The sequence below is a fragment of the Taudactylus pleione genome, unplaced genomic scaffold, assembly GCF_031769625.1.
Source record: "Taudactylus pleione unplaced genomic scaffold, aTauple2 ptg000093l, whole genome shotgun sequence".
NCBI classification, from domain to species: domain Eukaryota; kingdom Metazoa; phylum Chordata; class Amphibia; order Anura; family Myobatrachidae; genus Taudactylus; species Taudactylus pleione.
Window position 1 is genome coordinate 14,624,873 of NW_028284495.1, and position 15,726 is coordinate 14,640,598.

The 15,726-nt window shown below is 42.2% G+C and overlaps 1 protein-coding gene across 1 annotated transcript in view; it reads right to left on the reverse strand.

The window, feature by feature from the left end:
• The window catches only part of MEP1B (meprin A subunit beta), a 69,424-nt gene that overhangs the window by 17,748 nt on the left and 35,950 nt on the right, over window positions 1-15,726 (reverse strand). Inside the window, 5 exon segments of the mRNA XM_088469732.1 lie at window positions 1,991-2,170; window positions 5,546-6,001; window positions 8,945-9,160; window positions 10,669-10,821; window positions 14,320-14,538. Coding sequence (XP_088325858.1) covers window positions 1,991-2,170; window positions 5,546-6,001; window positions 8,945-9,160; window positions 10,669-10,821; window positions 14,320-14,538 — 1,224 coding nt within the window.

A 15,726-nucleotide genomic window follows, 5' to 3' on the forward strand; every position in this document is an offset into this window, starting at 1 on the left:
CTATTACTATTGATATAAATTTATTAATTGTTTGTCCTATTGTTATTATATATGTGATGTTTTATAAATAAATGAGTATATCCTTTTATGGATAACTGTTTTGAGTGCACTAATTAACTATTACCTCCTTTTCCTGCGACTGCCTCCCCCTTTTTAGTATATATTTTTCTATCCATGAGGGTGACTCCCTCATACAGTCACACTGAGATTGAAGGTATTCTTGCAAACTCCTAAGCCGAGGTTTATTTCTGTTTATTCCATGTATGAGATATTACTTGCTTGCCTACTTGTTTGCAGCTTCTTCAGGAAGATCTCAGCAAAAGCTGTAAAATTCATATTTCTTAATTGACAATAATATGAATTACAAAATATTGCTTTTAATGTTTCTGCCTACTAATTCTTTGCACAGTGTTCAATTCGCATATCATCCATTTAGTAATTTGAATCACATAACACTTGATGTTTTTTTTCAGTGGCAGTAGGAGGCCGGAGTATACTATAGGAGCTGTAGGATGTGCAGGCAGGTTAAGATTCAGATTTCAGTGAATTAGAACTGGAGGATCCCTGTACATGGGTCCCCCCTCCCTCACTGTGCAGAGGGTCCCCCCCATACCCGGTCCCTGGTGGCACAGTGCCACAGTCTTTGCTAGCTCCTGTAAGGAACCATTTTTACCGGATATGTCAATGTTAAGATGAGTATGTGTCTGGCACCAAATTGGAGAAAATAAATATTTTGACTAAGTGACATATCAGTGTGACATTCTGTGTATTATGTGTCCCCTAAACACTGGTGCACTGGACAGCTGCCCTCAACAGACTGACCTCCTAGCGTACAGTGTATTCCTTAAAGGAGGGAAGTAGTTACTTAGTTGACTTTAATACTGTCAACAGCATTATATCGATGGGACAATGCCAAAACGATTGTAATGTTATGTAAAGTATTTTAACTGGTCAGCATTATACATTTTAACAGGATGATTTACGATCATGTTTAAAGTTATAATCCCAACACAGTTAAAATGCATTAAATAACATTACAACTGTGTCAGCATTGTCCTGTGACAGGTCTTCATAATGTTGTTGACATTTTAACTGTCGACAGCATTACTGTCCACAATACTGTAGATATGTATCCCTCAGAGCAGGAAGAAAGAGAGTGGTGAGGCAATAGGTTAGAATGTGCAGCATAGACAAGAGGATGCCAACTCTACCTGCTTGACATTTGCTAGGTTTAAGAGAATGTCTCCAGTTTATGCCACCATAGGAAAGTGCAGTATTAGCCGCCAGTGTGACAGCATTGGATATAAAGATGTGAATAGAGATAAGTTATTACATACTGAGAAGACTGCACATCATAATGGAGTGCTAAGCTTAGAAATCAGAGATGGAAATAAGATTGTGGCTTTTAAAGAATGAAATTGGTATTGTGGTTGAGAACTTTTCAGAGTATGGACCCCGTCTAGAATAGTAGTGGTAAAGAATGAGTTTGGACCCTGGCTAGAATAGTAGTGATAAAGAATGAGTATGGACCCCGTCTAGAATCGTAGTGATAAAGAATGAGTATGGACACCGGCTAGAAGAAGTAGGGATAGAGAATGAGTATGGACCTTGGCTAGAATTAGTAGGGTTAGAGAATGAGTATGGACCCTGACTAGAAGGAGTAGGGATAGAGAATGAGAATGGACCCCGAATAGAAGGAGTAGGAATAGAGAATTAGTATGGACCCTGAATAGAAGGATTAGGGATAGAGACTGAGTATGGACACCGGCTAGGAGTAGGTACAGAGAATGAGTATGGACACCGGCTAGGAGTATGGACAGAGAATGAGTATGGACACCGGCTAGGAGTAGGGATAGAAAATGAGTATGGAGTATTCATTAAAGATATGTCAGTTCTGTGTACCAGGAATACTGTGCTACTCCTTCCTGTAACATAATATTTTTTCTGTACCTTCTACATATAATGTAGTATAATTAATTACATCACTTACCCTCCACTGATAAAAGAAGGAATGCATCACCCCCTTTGAGAAAATCTCTGCTTTGAACTCTGCCTTGCGTGATGTATGCAGAGGTTCCTAATCCTGGTCCACGGAAAAACTGTGTTCCATTAGGGTAGATGGCTTGGGTTCCAACAATTTCAGGCTTATCCCAGAAATACTTGCTGTCGCCTAAAATAAACAAAGACCTTTGCTAGTGCTGCCATGTTCAATATCAAACTCGGGTTTCGTGCTCTACTTTGCAATACAAACAGGGATAAACATTTACTTTGTGTGACATTCATGAAAATAATATAAAGTCCTACTTGACTTCCATCTGATAGTATGCCAGTCTTGTGTGTCTCACCGATAACTGTAACAGCGGTAATTGATGTTGTAGTTGGAGGGTTCAATAAAGTTAACTTTACCTGTTTGAATCAGGCAAGTGGTTGTAGGAAAGAGAAATGATTGCAGCTCCAGACTTTTGGCATTTTGGCAAGTTAGGTGTATGGGTGGAATCGGTATGTAATACCGTTAGATCTAAGCCCGGCACATGAAATCCCGATGCCGGAAGGCAGCAAGATGAAGATCCCAACTAGGGTAAGTAAGTACCCTAACCCTCCTCTCTCCCTCCTAACCCTCCCTTAGTGGTGCCTATCCCTAACCTCCCCCTAGGGGTGCCTAAACCTAACCCCCCTCCCCGCACCCTAAACCTAACCCTCCTTGGGTTCCATGAAGTACATTATTTTATGCTTCTAATTACATGTATATGATACTTAGGAAAGAGGGGAAAGAAGGGAAATGAAAGAAATGGGGAGGGGGGGGGTAAGGGGAAGGAAGAAAGAAAGGAACGAAAAATGTGAAAGACATGGGGTATCTAAATCTGATTTTTTTATGGTGGATATACTGGATACTGGATCACTATTATATATGGATATGTGTCCCATTCAGTGTTAAAAGGGAGACGTAGGCACTAAGTTCTATACGGAAAGAGACACCCTAAAGGAGTCTACTTATGTTACCTGCAACCAAGGTGCAACAAGGTCACTGACTATTTATTTGGGCCATTTAAAGTGCACGCTCAATTACTCACAAATATCTGGTCATAGGGAGACGTAGGCATTCTTGCCATTCGGAAAGAGGCACCCTAAAGGAGCCATCTGACCTCACCTAATAGGAGCCACAACCAAAATTCAGGACATTCTGATGTTTTTTGTTTTTGCTTTATGATTATTAATTTTTAATTTATTTTTTTGCATAAGAAGTAAACCATACAGAAACATTTCTCAACATTATATGCATTAGTATTAAATAAATTTTTTAACATCTACAACTCCTTGTGTATTTTTTATCACCCACAATCTCAGAGTAGTACACATCTACATCTCAGGTTAGCGCTGGACACAAGACCCAATTGTTATTACAAGATCTACCTCACGAGTCTGGACAACTCGTGTGCAAAGCAGCTCACGATACTTGAGTGGGAACACTGTAGCGCTAGTGCTCTAAAATCCTAAAGAAATTGAGTGTACATTTACTAAGCAGCGGGGTTGGGTCATTTAGAACCCGCTGCGGATTGATGTGGGGATCTACGACAAAAAGTCAGTACAGTATTTACTAAAAGTCGGTTTAACCTTGTAACTAGAACCCACCTTCGATACCCAGCAGTTTCTAAACACCAATTCTGCTGGAATACCACAGTGAACCCGCCGCAATTGTGTTGTGGTTTGTAAGCCTGCACAGATCCCTAAGATCTGTGCATGTTTGTATAGTGTTAAAAATAGTGAAAAACGCAAAAGAAATAATGTGTGGGGATCCCTCTATATTTCACTAACTAGAACTAGGAGGAACCAGCCAGGGCAGGTGACACTATGGCAGGGAGACATGCAGCATGGGTTCCCCTCCTATAATGTAAACAAGCCCTAGACTATTAAGCCCAGGGTTGGAATCCCTAGGAAAAAAATATTATATAATATCAATATAGTTCTTTACAGGTGGACTTGTGGTTCCAGCAAGTCTGCCAGGGCATGATGACACCTAGAGAAAATGCCAGCATCAGAGCCGTAACTAGATTTTGTGGTGCCCTGTGCCAGAGAGAGCATTGACGCACCCAAAAAAGGGCCATGGCCTCATGGGGAGGAGCCAGAGAAGAGATGGGGAGGCCAGGAGATGCTGGGAATAAGAGAAGAGGAATCTATAAGTGAGAATGATAATAAACAGAAAATTGCCAGGCCCCAGGGGTTGGAGCACCCTGTGCTGGCCCTCTCTATTGCGTCCTATATTCGCACGCGGCGAAGCCGTGCATTACCGAAAATGGGGGCATAGCCTAATTACCATAGGCCATGCCCCCTACATGACGTTATTAGGAGGCGTGCCCGCCTCCAAATAACGTCAGGCTGGGGGGAGCCTCACTAGCTGGGCTTCCCCAAGCCCCTCTCCCGTTGCTGAATGGATGTCGCGCGCATGCACGCAGCATCCATTCAGAGTCTCTGGGGTCTGGCACCGCCACACAGCTGCGGCAGTGGGGGTTCCCAACATCCCGATTTGACCACCTGCAGGCCACTTCAGCCCATGACTGGAACAGCGGGACAGTACTATCCCGCTGAAATCGGGATCTTGGGGAGGGGTGCGCCCTCTATGGGTGGTGACTGCACAGGTCGAACACCCCTAGAGCCGGCCCTGCCAGGCCCAAACAGCGCCCAGTGCGCTGCGATGGCCTGTGTCATGGCAGTGGTAGCACCACCCTAGTTACGGCCCAGGCCAGCATACCCTGGCATCAAGAGCCTGCTGTCACCTGTAGTTTTCCTTTCCTGCACATAGCAAGTGATGTTACTGATATACCAAATTCGTACCAGAGACCAGTGCATATTTTGCACCCCACAAAACGCCATATCTTAACCCACAAATCCATGTGCTTACCCATAACAATGGGAGTATGTGTGCAAAAGTAGGAAATGTCACTAAACAGCAAATGACCTGAAGAATTTTTGTGTGATTGTAAATGAGAAGTAATTAATGGTGTCACAGAATTTTATTTAACTGATTTTTCCTGTTTACACACAAAGCAAACCACTGCTATAACCATAGGTTATGCTGGGTGCACACTTAAATGACGGATTTGTAAGCTATAATACACTTACCAATTGATCGCTCGATATGTCTAGCCTGACAGCACAACTGGAAGGCCATTTAATTTTGCTTGCCCAGTTTTAATGTCAATATCTTTAGACCCTACAGCCAGTGTACGGGCGGGCACTGGGGCACCTGTACACACAGCCAGACGTAGTGATATATCTGCAAGATATATCAGCATCAGCTGTGCTGCATGGTAGACCTTACAGTATAAGTCTGTGAACAACGTCATTCACAGATATATTGCTTGAATGTACAATATATATCGGCAAGTGTGTACCCAGCTTTAAGCTTGGCTTACAGAGTGTATAGCATATTGCAGCTTATTTTCAGAGACTTCATCATATCAGCCCCAATCAACAAAATGAAATCAGTAAGTATTGTCAATTTATAATTCAACAGTAAATGTATAATATTTTCTGTAGCAGAACTTACTTGTCAAGTGGTACGGATCAGTAGTGATGCTCCTCAGATTCGACATGCGCTTCCGAATATCTGGGTTTTGGTCCATGATTACCATCGATGCCTGTCTGAGAGAACAGGGCCATTGCAGGCTGTTGTCATTCTCTCCAGAGACGAGATGGAAATATATTCCCAGGTCATAGATATTCTCTTCAGAAGCATTGGCTCTGAGTTGTACTTGAAAAGCATAACCATCTTTAGAATAAAAAGGTGGACTGTAAAGCTTAGTAGTCTCGCTGTTGAGTTGGTTAGTAAAGTTTCTGATGTGCCATACATAATGTGGGCACTTTGCTTCTGAAAAATTTATGTCATCAACTGAAAATCCTCCGTTGGAGATTCCATTGCCTTTAACCCCTTCAAAAACAACCCGAAACTTGTTGCTTGCAGATAGAGAGACGTGATACAGCTGCCAGTAGTCTGCTGGCTGACCTGGAAAGGCATGTTATTATTATTAGACACATACATATCTTTTTTACATGTTTTCTATTTGCTAACGATGGCAATTTAGTTTTGTATGATTTTGTAACATTCTTAAAATACCTTACTCCTTGCCAGGGTTGCTACCTTCTGAGACTAGTAAATAGAGTATAGTAATGTGTAGTAAATATAATTACTCTTAAACCTGCACAATATGGTTTTTAATTGATAGTGGACAGAATAAGAAGTCTAAAGCTGGGTACACAGGGAACAATGTGTACCGAGCAATGCGATCAAGGATCTGACGCCCGACATATTGGGCGGTCCCCACACACGGAGTGATCCGGTGCCCGACCACCCGATATGCCGACTTCCCATCCCTCCCCCGCATAGACCAACATGGGATCATTATTCGCTTCTCCAGATCTCTTGTGCATGCAGAAAGATCTGGAGGTGCGACGGATAACCCCACGAGAGCACACATTGAACAATATAGCTGCAATATCGTTCCAATTCGTCGGATCGGCTGCTATATCTGTGTGTGGGGGCCTTAATTTAGGTATGGAAGGGGAATGGGAATATTGTCTAAATCCATAGCTGTGCTCATCTGGAAGTGGGATTTGTTAACTATGGGCCTTATTCAGAGATGGACTATCTTTACAACAGCTGGTGCGTCTTTGCACTCAGCGGCTGTATAAAATTATATTAAGCCTAGGGAGCGTCTAGTATAAAAAGACTGCTACTGCTGGCATCGCAGATCCAGGAGCTACATCCAAAGACTCCGCTTTGGATCTACATAGTGACCATCATTCACTGCATCAGCCATCTGAGTGAGACTAAGGCTACTCAGTATGGCCACCTCTTCTCCGCTGCCAAGGACAGTAAATCTGCTTCAGAATATGCCATAACTGTCCTTGGTGCTCCCACAACACAGAGATCATATGCCTTCTTTTTTTGAAACGGACCCTGGCTCCATCCGGGATCGGTATGTAATACCGACGGCAGAAGACCGGCAGTGAAGATCCCGACAGGTAAGTATATTAACTATAAACTAACCTAACCCCCCCCTAACCCTAACCCTCCCTTAGGGGCGCGTAACCTCCCCCCAAAGTGCCTAACCCCCCCTGTAAGTGCCTAAACCTAATCCCTCTTCCCCGCAGCCTAAACCTAAGTCTCCCGGGGGGGGTGCCTAACCCTAAACTCTCCCCGGGGGTGCTTAACCCTAACCCCCCCTTCCCCTAGCCTAAACCTGACCCTCCCGGGGGGGTGCCTACCCCCAAGGCCCCCCCTGGAGCCCCTAACCTAACCCTCCACCCCCCGCGGCTGTCCGCGCCCGGCTTACTTTCCATCGGTATGCCCGGTGTCGGGCTCCCGACGTAGGTAAAATGACAGGCGTCGGGATTGCGACGCCTGTCATTAGGCCCCTGCCGGGATTAGACAATCTGGAAGCCGGCGGTCGGCATTTCAACTGTCGGCTTCCTGACTGCATCCCCTTCATCCCGGTACACCTGTCAATCAGGCTGTAGCGTCCAGGGCACTGCGAGCAATGTCGCAGGACAAGATCTGCACCTGCACAGTGCGGCTTCTGCATCAGACCCTTTTATTTGCTTCTATGCAAATTATAGCTACAGTATGTGTTGTTCACTAATTCTATGGGAGCACCACCAACACAGTGTCTTCTAGATATTTGTTTTTTCATTTGTTATAGACCGGTACGTTGGTTTCAAAGAGTAATTCTTGTCATTTGAGATATTTCTCCCGTGCAGACTCACTATTATTACACTTTATTATTAAACTGTAGCACTACTGAAATGTATATTAAATTAGCATCCCGCTCACAAAAATTCTCAAATTATTTAATTTTATTTTAATTGCATACTTAAACTGTATCAGTTGTGTTAAGTTTATGTTGTAGGTTGGTTTACTGCATGACGATTACATGCAGATATCAGCTTTGTAACCTTTGCTCATACACTGAGATAGTTGAGCTGTCTTCCAATAGTAGATGTCACAAAGATCTATAATTAACCTATGAACAATAAACAACCCCTGGAGGACATTTCTGTAAACTAGTGGAGAATGCTGTCGTTATCCATTTCATGATTGTAACTGTCATTTCCTAGTACAGTTTTGAAAAGTAAATTAAACTTCTGCTTGGCTATCATGGGTTATAGGACCATTTACCTGTGTTCTATTTTTGTATAAATGTCCCATACAGTGTGCCTTGCCACAATGATGCCTATAATGATTTGTAGCTGAATCATATAAACAAAGTGGGATGTATGAATTCTCATTTCATATGGAGATACAATTATCCTGCACAAATTATACACATGCCTCACATCACTACACTGTGGTATAATTACTACTTAGACGCTGGATTTGGCTGAGGAGCTGTTAATGTTCTAATGCTTTGATTGGTTGTTCAACCTCATATATGTATGTATGTGCTGACATAGAGGTAGTAATATGCCTGTTTGAAGGCCAGTTACAGGAAAGGTGTAAGCACATGCTGATAAACATTACCTGTTGTAAACCAGGCACATTTACTGCCAGTTGAGAGGCCTACAGATCTCAAGATGCACACAGCTCTGCATTCAGAGTCAGCCCTGGCTCTAAATACATTACATTGCGTACACTTTATTTTTAAGCAAATTACAGCTACTTTACTACCAACTTTGCATCAGCTCCATAAACTCCTGCACATCTGTATGGAACCAGCTTTGAAGGTCGAATGCAACATTGATAGAGATTGTGGGAGCTTAAGAGATGAGCCTCCCAATCTGCCACCAAAGGGTTGACTCTAAACTGGTCAGTAATAGTAGAAGCCTGTATGGAATCCCATATATTATGTGTCTCTTGCAGGAAGAAACTTTGCTACTGTTAATACACATAATTGCTTATGGTATATTTTTTGATGACACTCGAAAAGAAAAAGCAATTCAAATTTCCCACCATTGACAGCCTCAATGAACTTCAGAGTGCCATTTGGGGAGGCATCTGTGTACTCCCTGATCCAGATTTTCAGCTGGTCACTTTCATGCCCATTGTGGTAATAGAAGAATTCCAGGCACTGAAATCCTCTCTTTGGGTAGAATAGTCTGCTTTCCAGTAGTGCTGTATTCCCTGCATTCAGTGTTCTAGTGTCGAGGTGCATAAAGTAGCCACTATCTGTGGGAAAAATTAAATTGATGAATTGTAGGAAAACCAAATAAAATGTTGATTTTGGGCTATTGGGTGTGACTAGATTTAAGTTTTTCTAGGGCAATACATAAGAGGAAAATGGACTGACCGTAAAGGCAAGTAAGTAAGTTAACCTTAAATAAATATAAATTTTAATTTAAGTAACAATTATGCAGAGATGAACAATCCATGAATCAAGTTCCATGGTGGTACAGGCATTTTTGCCATAATGAGTCATTCAAATTATACCAAATAAGTTATAGAGCCATATTCAATTAGGTGCGAAAAGTCCGTTTCTGTGGAAAAGTATCATGAGTGACGTCATTTCGCCTTGTGAAAAGTTTCCTCCGTATTCAGTTCTGAAGAGTTTTCGCCGGTGCGGAAACTCAATGCAGTGGGACCTGTGAAAAAGTTTTGCCTATGAATAGGTGTCAAAAAAAGTGCAGAATTGGGGTTTTGGGGTGCAAAGCTGCGGGAACCCCCCTGCACCCTTGGGACAGTCCCCCAAAAGGTAAGCTGCGTCAAAAAAAGTAAAAGAAAACTTCTTTAGATCACCCCAAAATAGTACTTCCATTTTTGGGAGAAAAAAAGTCCAAAGTTGGAGGACATACTTAAAAACTAGCAAAATAGACTCCAGGGGGAGTCTATTTTGCAACTTAAAAATATGCTAACACCCATTTTCAGGTACCCCAAATTTGCTGGGACTACTTATTTTCACAAAAAAAATGCTAAATGCTTTTCTTCACCACTTATGCAAAGACGCTAAATAGCAGCTATTGAGAGCATATAAGTACCCAATCAGCAGGGCTATTCGGGGGTATCTAGAGTGATCCCCAATGTCAGTGCATCTTTTGGGGGGTGTCAGGCTGATTTCCCCAAATCTGACAGGACTTTTCGTATGTTAGAGTTTTGCCGGGTCCCGTTTTCACCGATTTTTAATTGAATACAGGTAAAAGCGGGCACACGTTCAATACTTTTTCGCATTGAAAACCAGCGATGTCGGCGAAAAGTCCGGCATGCGAAAAGTACGGAACATTTCACCTGGAATTGAATATGCCCTATAGTCTGCGAAAAGATGTGTCAATTGTTAAACCTCCTGGCTTCTGTTTTGTTGTGTTGCTGGGGTAGGACCAAGTTCCTTTAAGGCCATTGGAGAAAAATATGCAAAATTTTGCAGAAAAATGAAGAACAAGGTGAATATTTTATGGAATAGACCTAATGTAGAGATCTAATATGTGGGAATATGGCGCCGCAGAGGAGGGACCCACTTGCCAGCATAAGGTAAGTATATCTCTGGGTGAAGATGTGGTGTTGGGCCCTCCTGGACCAAGGGCCCGTGTGCACTGCACGCCCTGCACTCATTGTAAATGCACCTATGGGTTATTTGCTTTAATAAGTTGTGTAAAACATGAATTCCCAATGCATGACCTCAAGCAAACCAAGTCGTGTCAAAGATTATAGCAATACATTATGTTAGGAGATAAGAAGCTGCTTACCTTTACAATTCCCCAAGTTAGTGTGATCATTACTGGGTCCATTAGGAGCCTGGAGAACATGCTGCCAGTCAGCATTATCTCCTGTACCTTGTATCATTCCACAGATGTTATTGTACTCAAAATCACACGTGTCCAAGAAACTGATGAATGTAGCTAAACATGGACAACAGAATCAGCTTTGGCATTGAGACCATACACATTAAGTTTAATAGTTAAAGAAAACATTAGTGGCCTAATATTCTATAGTTTATCTCACAATACCTACAAATACATATTTAATTATTTTCAGGGCCTGTTATGTCACTGAAACAAACCTCCTCTCACCTATGTTTACACAAATCACCATAATCTTTATAGATGTGAGTAGTATACATTGTAAAATATTGTTAACTATTGATACTACTGACAGTTTAATCATGGTTAGAGTATTATTTGTATTATAATTACTATAGGTTTGTAAGGAACCACAGTCATAGCCGTTTAATTCACATCAAATTGTTCAATCTTTGTCTCATCAGACAAGAGAATTTAGTTTCTCATGGTTTGAGAGTCCTTTAGGTGCATTTTGGCAAACTCCAGGCAGGCTGCCATGTGTTTTTTACCAAAGAGTGGTTTCCGTTTGGCCACTCTACCATACAGCCCTGATTGGTGGATTGCTGCAGAGATGGGTGTCCTTCTGGAAGGTTCTCCTCTCTCCACAGAGGAATGCTGTAGCTCTGACAGAGTGACCATCGCTCAGTTTAGATGGCCGGCCAACTCTAGGAAGAGTCCTGGTGGTTCTGAACTTCTTCCATTTATGGATGATGGAGGCCACTGTGCTCATTGGGACCTTCAAAGCAGTAGATATTTTTCAGTACCCTTCCCCAGATTTGTGCCTCGAGACAATCCTGTCTCGGAGGTCTACAGACAATTCCTTGGACTTCATGCTTGGTTTGTGCTCTGACATGCACTGCCAAGTGTGGGACCTTATATAGACAGGTGTATGCCTTTCAAAATCATGTCCAATCAATTGAATTTACCACAGGTGGACTCCTATTAAATCTGTAGGAACATCTCAAGGCTGATCAGTGGAAACAGGATGCACCTGAGCTCAATTTTGAGCTTCATGGCAAATGCTGTGAATACTTATGTACATGTGGTTTCTTAGTTGTTTTTTTTAATTAAATATGCAAAAATCTCAAAAAAACTTTATACACGTTGTCATTATGGGGTATTGTGTGTAGAATTTAGAATTTTGAGGACAAAAATGAATTTATTCCATTTTGGAATAAGGCTGTAACATAACAAAATGTGGAAAAAGTGAAGCACTGTGAATACTTTCTGGATGCACTGTATAGTTGTCATGGATCGAGAGCTGTAATTGAGTGTGTAATAAAGGATTAAATCATTTGGTGTGCGAGTCCTAAGTACATTTTTGAAAAACAATTTATAAATGTGTTCTGTCATCATTATTACAGTATACTAAGCTAGATACATGTATCAGCATGATAACACCTCATTTTAGAAAAGTCAGTGCCAGCCTGTGCGATTAGTGCTGTGCACATTGTTCTGTAGTGATGTGCGGCACTCACTCAGTGATAACATGCCTTAGAAATGAACAGTGGGGTTTGAAGGGCACTGCATAAAACCATCACTCAGCTACAAGTCTCAGCCCAGAAAGAGGTGTTTTTGGATTACAAACTGACAATGCGTTTTATGCAGCACACTTGGTGCATCAGTGTGGGTATTACAGACGAAAGTAGAATTATATCTAATTAATAGATGTTTTCACAGAGTATTTAGAGATTTTAAAGATGGGGAAGACTGTGATCAGAAGTGGCAGGGAATACCATAAGTGGGGAGTGAAGCAAAGTATTTCTTGTTGGCCACAGCGAGAGTTAACAGAGACCGGACTAGGCCTGAGAGGGTGAGATGAAGAGCATCTTCTGATACAAGACTTGAGATATATGAAGGGGTAGCATTGTTGAGGACTTTGTAGGTAAGGGTGAGTAATTTCTATTGCATTCTTAAGGACATGGGGAGTCAGTGTAGGAATTTGTACAGTAATTGTGGAGAGACAAAACAGGATTATCAGTCTTGTTGAGCATTTCAGATTAATTAAAGCAATGTTAGATGGGTGAGTGGATGCCAGATAGGAGGAGGTTGCAGTAGTCAAGGCAGGAGATGATGAGAGAGTGGATAAGAGTTTTGATAGCATATTGTGGGAAAATTGTACATTCTAGAAGGAAGACAGAATGCATTTTATATGCATGTTGGATATTAAACCCCTAGTTTGGGTCAGACTACTCTGGTGGTGCAAAGGTTAAGCTATGGTAGGGGTGTGCTTGGTATGGCCTGATGTCTATTTTGGAGTTATGATGTGGGTGCCCTAGTGGGAAGGTGTCTTTTTACCAGGGATTTTCCCACCCTCTTGCCCCTCTGTTTTTTGTTAGTTTTGGTGTCAGCTTTAATTGTGGCAAGAAAATAGAGCAACAGTTGCTATCTGCCTTTAGATCTTGATGTGATCTCCCCACCAATAGACTGATTCTATCCCATGGGGTCAGTCAGGGGCGTCTTAAGAGAGGAGGGTGCCCATGTGCACTCCCCGTGCGGGGCCCCCTCCTCTCTCCCCGGTGGCTGGCAGCCGACTGACGCAGTTGGCCAGCCTCCGGAGCATTAGTAGACTTTGGGCACTAGAGTGTGCCCGGTGTCTACTGCGCATGCGCAGAACGCCGGAAAAATGGCCACGGCGGCAATTTTTCCGGTGTTCTGAGCAGTGCTGACACCCGATGTGGGACCATGGACAGGTAAGTTTAAAAAAATATGGGTGCAGTGTGTGCGGGGCCCCCTGGACCCGGGGGCCCATGTGCCCTGCACACACTGCACCCATTATAGATACGCCACTGGGGTCAGTGGTATCACCGGTCCTGGTGGGCCTTTGTGCCATTGGGATAAGAGTTGGATGCTTCAGTTGTGGTAATATGCTGGCAGTTGGCCCCCCATCTAGAGTTAAGTAAAGTTGGCGGGCAGATGGTGATATTGTTCAATGGGGCCATACTTTATCTGTCCGCTTTTCCTCTTGTCATTTATTTAATTATAAATAAAACTGACCCCCTTTTCCCCCCCACAAATATACCTCTGGGTCATTATTTTATAAGTTAAAGGTTAGAGTTATGTTGTTTACATAGAAGTGGTCTGACATCAGACGCTAGATCGTTTAATTTATCTATTGTTAAAATCTACAGTATCAAGAAGGTAGAAACAGTTACTAAGTTAATAATTTCTTCTCTCAATTCAGTCAACTAGAATATATACAAGTCAATATTCTTATTTTCCTTTAAATCTGATTATTTAGGTACATCAGGTATCTCTGAATTCTGGGAAAATAAGATTATTGTTATTAAATATATTTCATGACAAAAACATGTACTGTCCTGCAAAATCCAGGATTTAATGTCACATAACCAATATTTTGGGTGCTGGCCCAGACCATAAGAACCAGGATCTAATAAATTAGCAGTAAAAATGGTTGAGATTGCTACCTATTGGTTTGTATAACTACCCAATATCTCTGCAGCAACTGCTCTTAAGCTTTATTCATTAGGTGTCCTATAGCCCCTCAGTTGTAATAGTGTTCTAAATACATATACAAATAGCCTTAAAGAGACTTACAGCAGTTGTACAACCGATTGAGCTTTTCAAGATCATAGTCGCTGAAATCCATCCTTTGTCCAATCACATCGCTGAAAGCTTCTATCCGAGTAATAATAGTAGGTTCATTGCTAATCTGGAAGGCAGTTTTACTATAGTGCATAACAGATGTGTAGTCATATGGGACATTTAGGGAATTGGACCGTGTATCATTGTATGTATTGAAATTGTTCTGCGACCCTGTGTAAAGCAAGATATTGTTATTTGTCATACAAAATGTCATAAGGTCAATGCACAATGTTAACAAACGGGCATAGCCAGAACATTGGCCCTATAGCAATATTTTATAGAGGCCCCAGCCCTAATGCTTATAGAATATACACCTCTCTCTGCAGCGGTTGTTCATTTTAAGTTCCATAGTAGTGCCCTAGTTAATGTTATGAACCATAGTAGTGCCCTAGTTAATGTTATACCCCATAGTAGTACCCTAGCTAATGTTATGCCCCATAGCAGTGCCCTAGTTAATGTTATGCCCCATAGCAGTGCTATAGTTAATGTTATGCCCCATAGTAGTGCCCTAATTTTGTTATGCCCCATAGTAGTGGCCAATTAAATTTTTTTCTTAATTTTTCTCCTTATTTGCAATGGCAATGCTTCAAGCGTTCCATTCCTATTGGTAGCTTTGAATCTTACGTGACATCTGCAGGGCCTTCAGCGCTGATAAAATTGCAGTTTACAGTCAGTGTAAAGACAGGGGGATGGTGGGGTAGATAAACCCATGACCAGGGTCTCCTATGCCTTTGGGCCCCATAACAACGGCACCTCTGCACCTACTATAACTATGTCCATGTCAGCCGACAAGGAACCATAAAGCTCAAATAACTTAATAAATCATTAATTAATGGAACTATACATCTTTGCCTTTAATTAAATTGTACATGAAACACTCACTTGTATTCCTTTTACAGGACACTGGTTTTTAGTGATAAGTAGAAATGTCAATTATTTTTAGTCATCTGCCTGTAATGAATCTATGCAGTACCACTCTACTGCCAATGGTGCTGCTCTCCCTTGTGGTGCTTTCTGCACATTTTGGACTCAGTGTTAATTAATTGATTTGGCAGCTGTGGCTGCACCTGCCACTTGCTTATATTAACCAGCTCCAGAGAGTCCTCCTTGCCAAAGAACAGGGCCACAACTGGGGGGGGGGGCCTTGGAGGTCACGTGCCTTGTGCACCATATTTGAGGGGATGCGTGCGCAGTAACCTTGCCGGCACCGTCTAATCTGATGGCACCAGCGGCTCTTGCCCATCGTCGCACAGTTGCTGTGTGGCAGCAGCTGTTGGGAGTCCCAGTCTCCCAGAATGCCGGTGCCGGACGTGACTGATATATATAAGGGATAGTTACGGTTATTTTTATTATTATTAT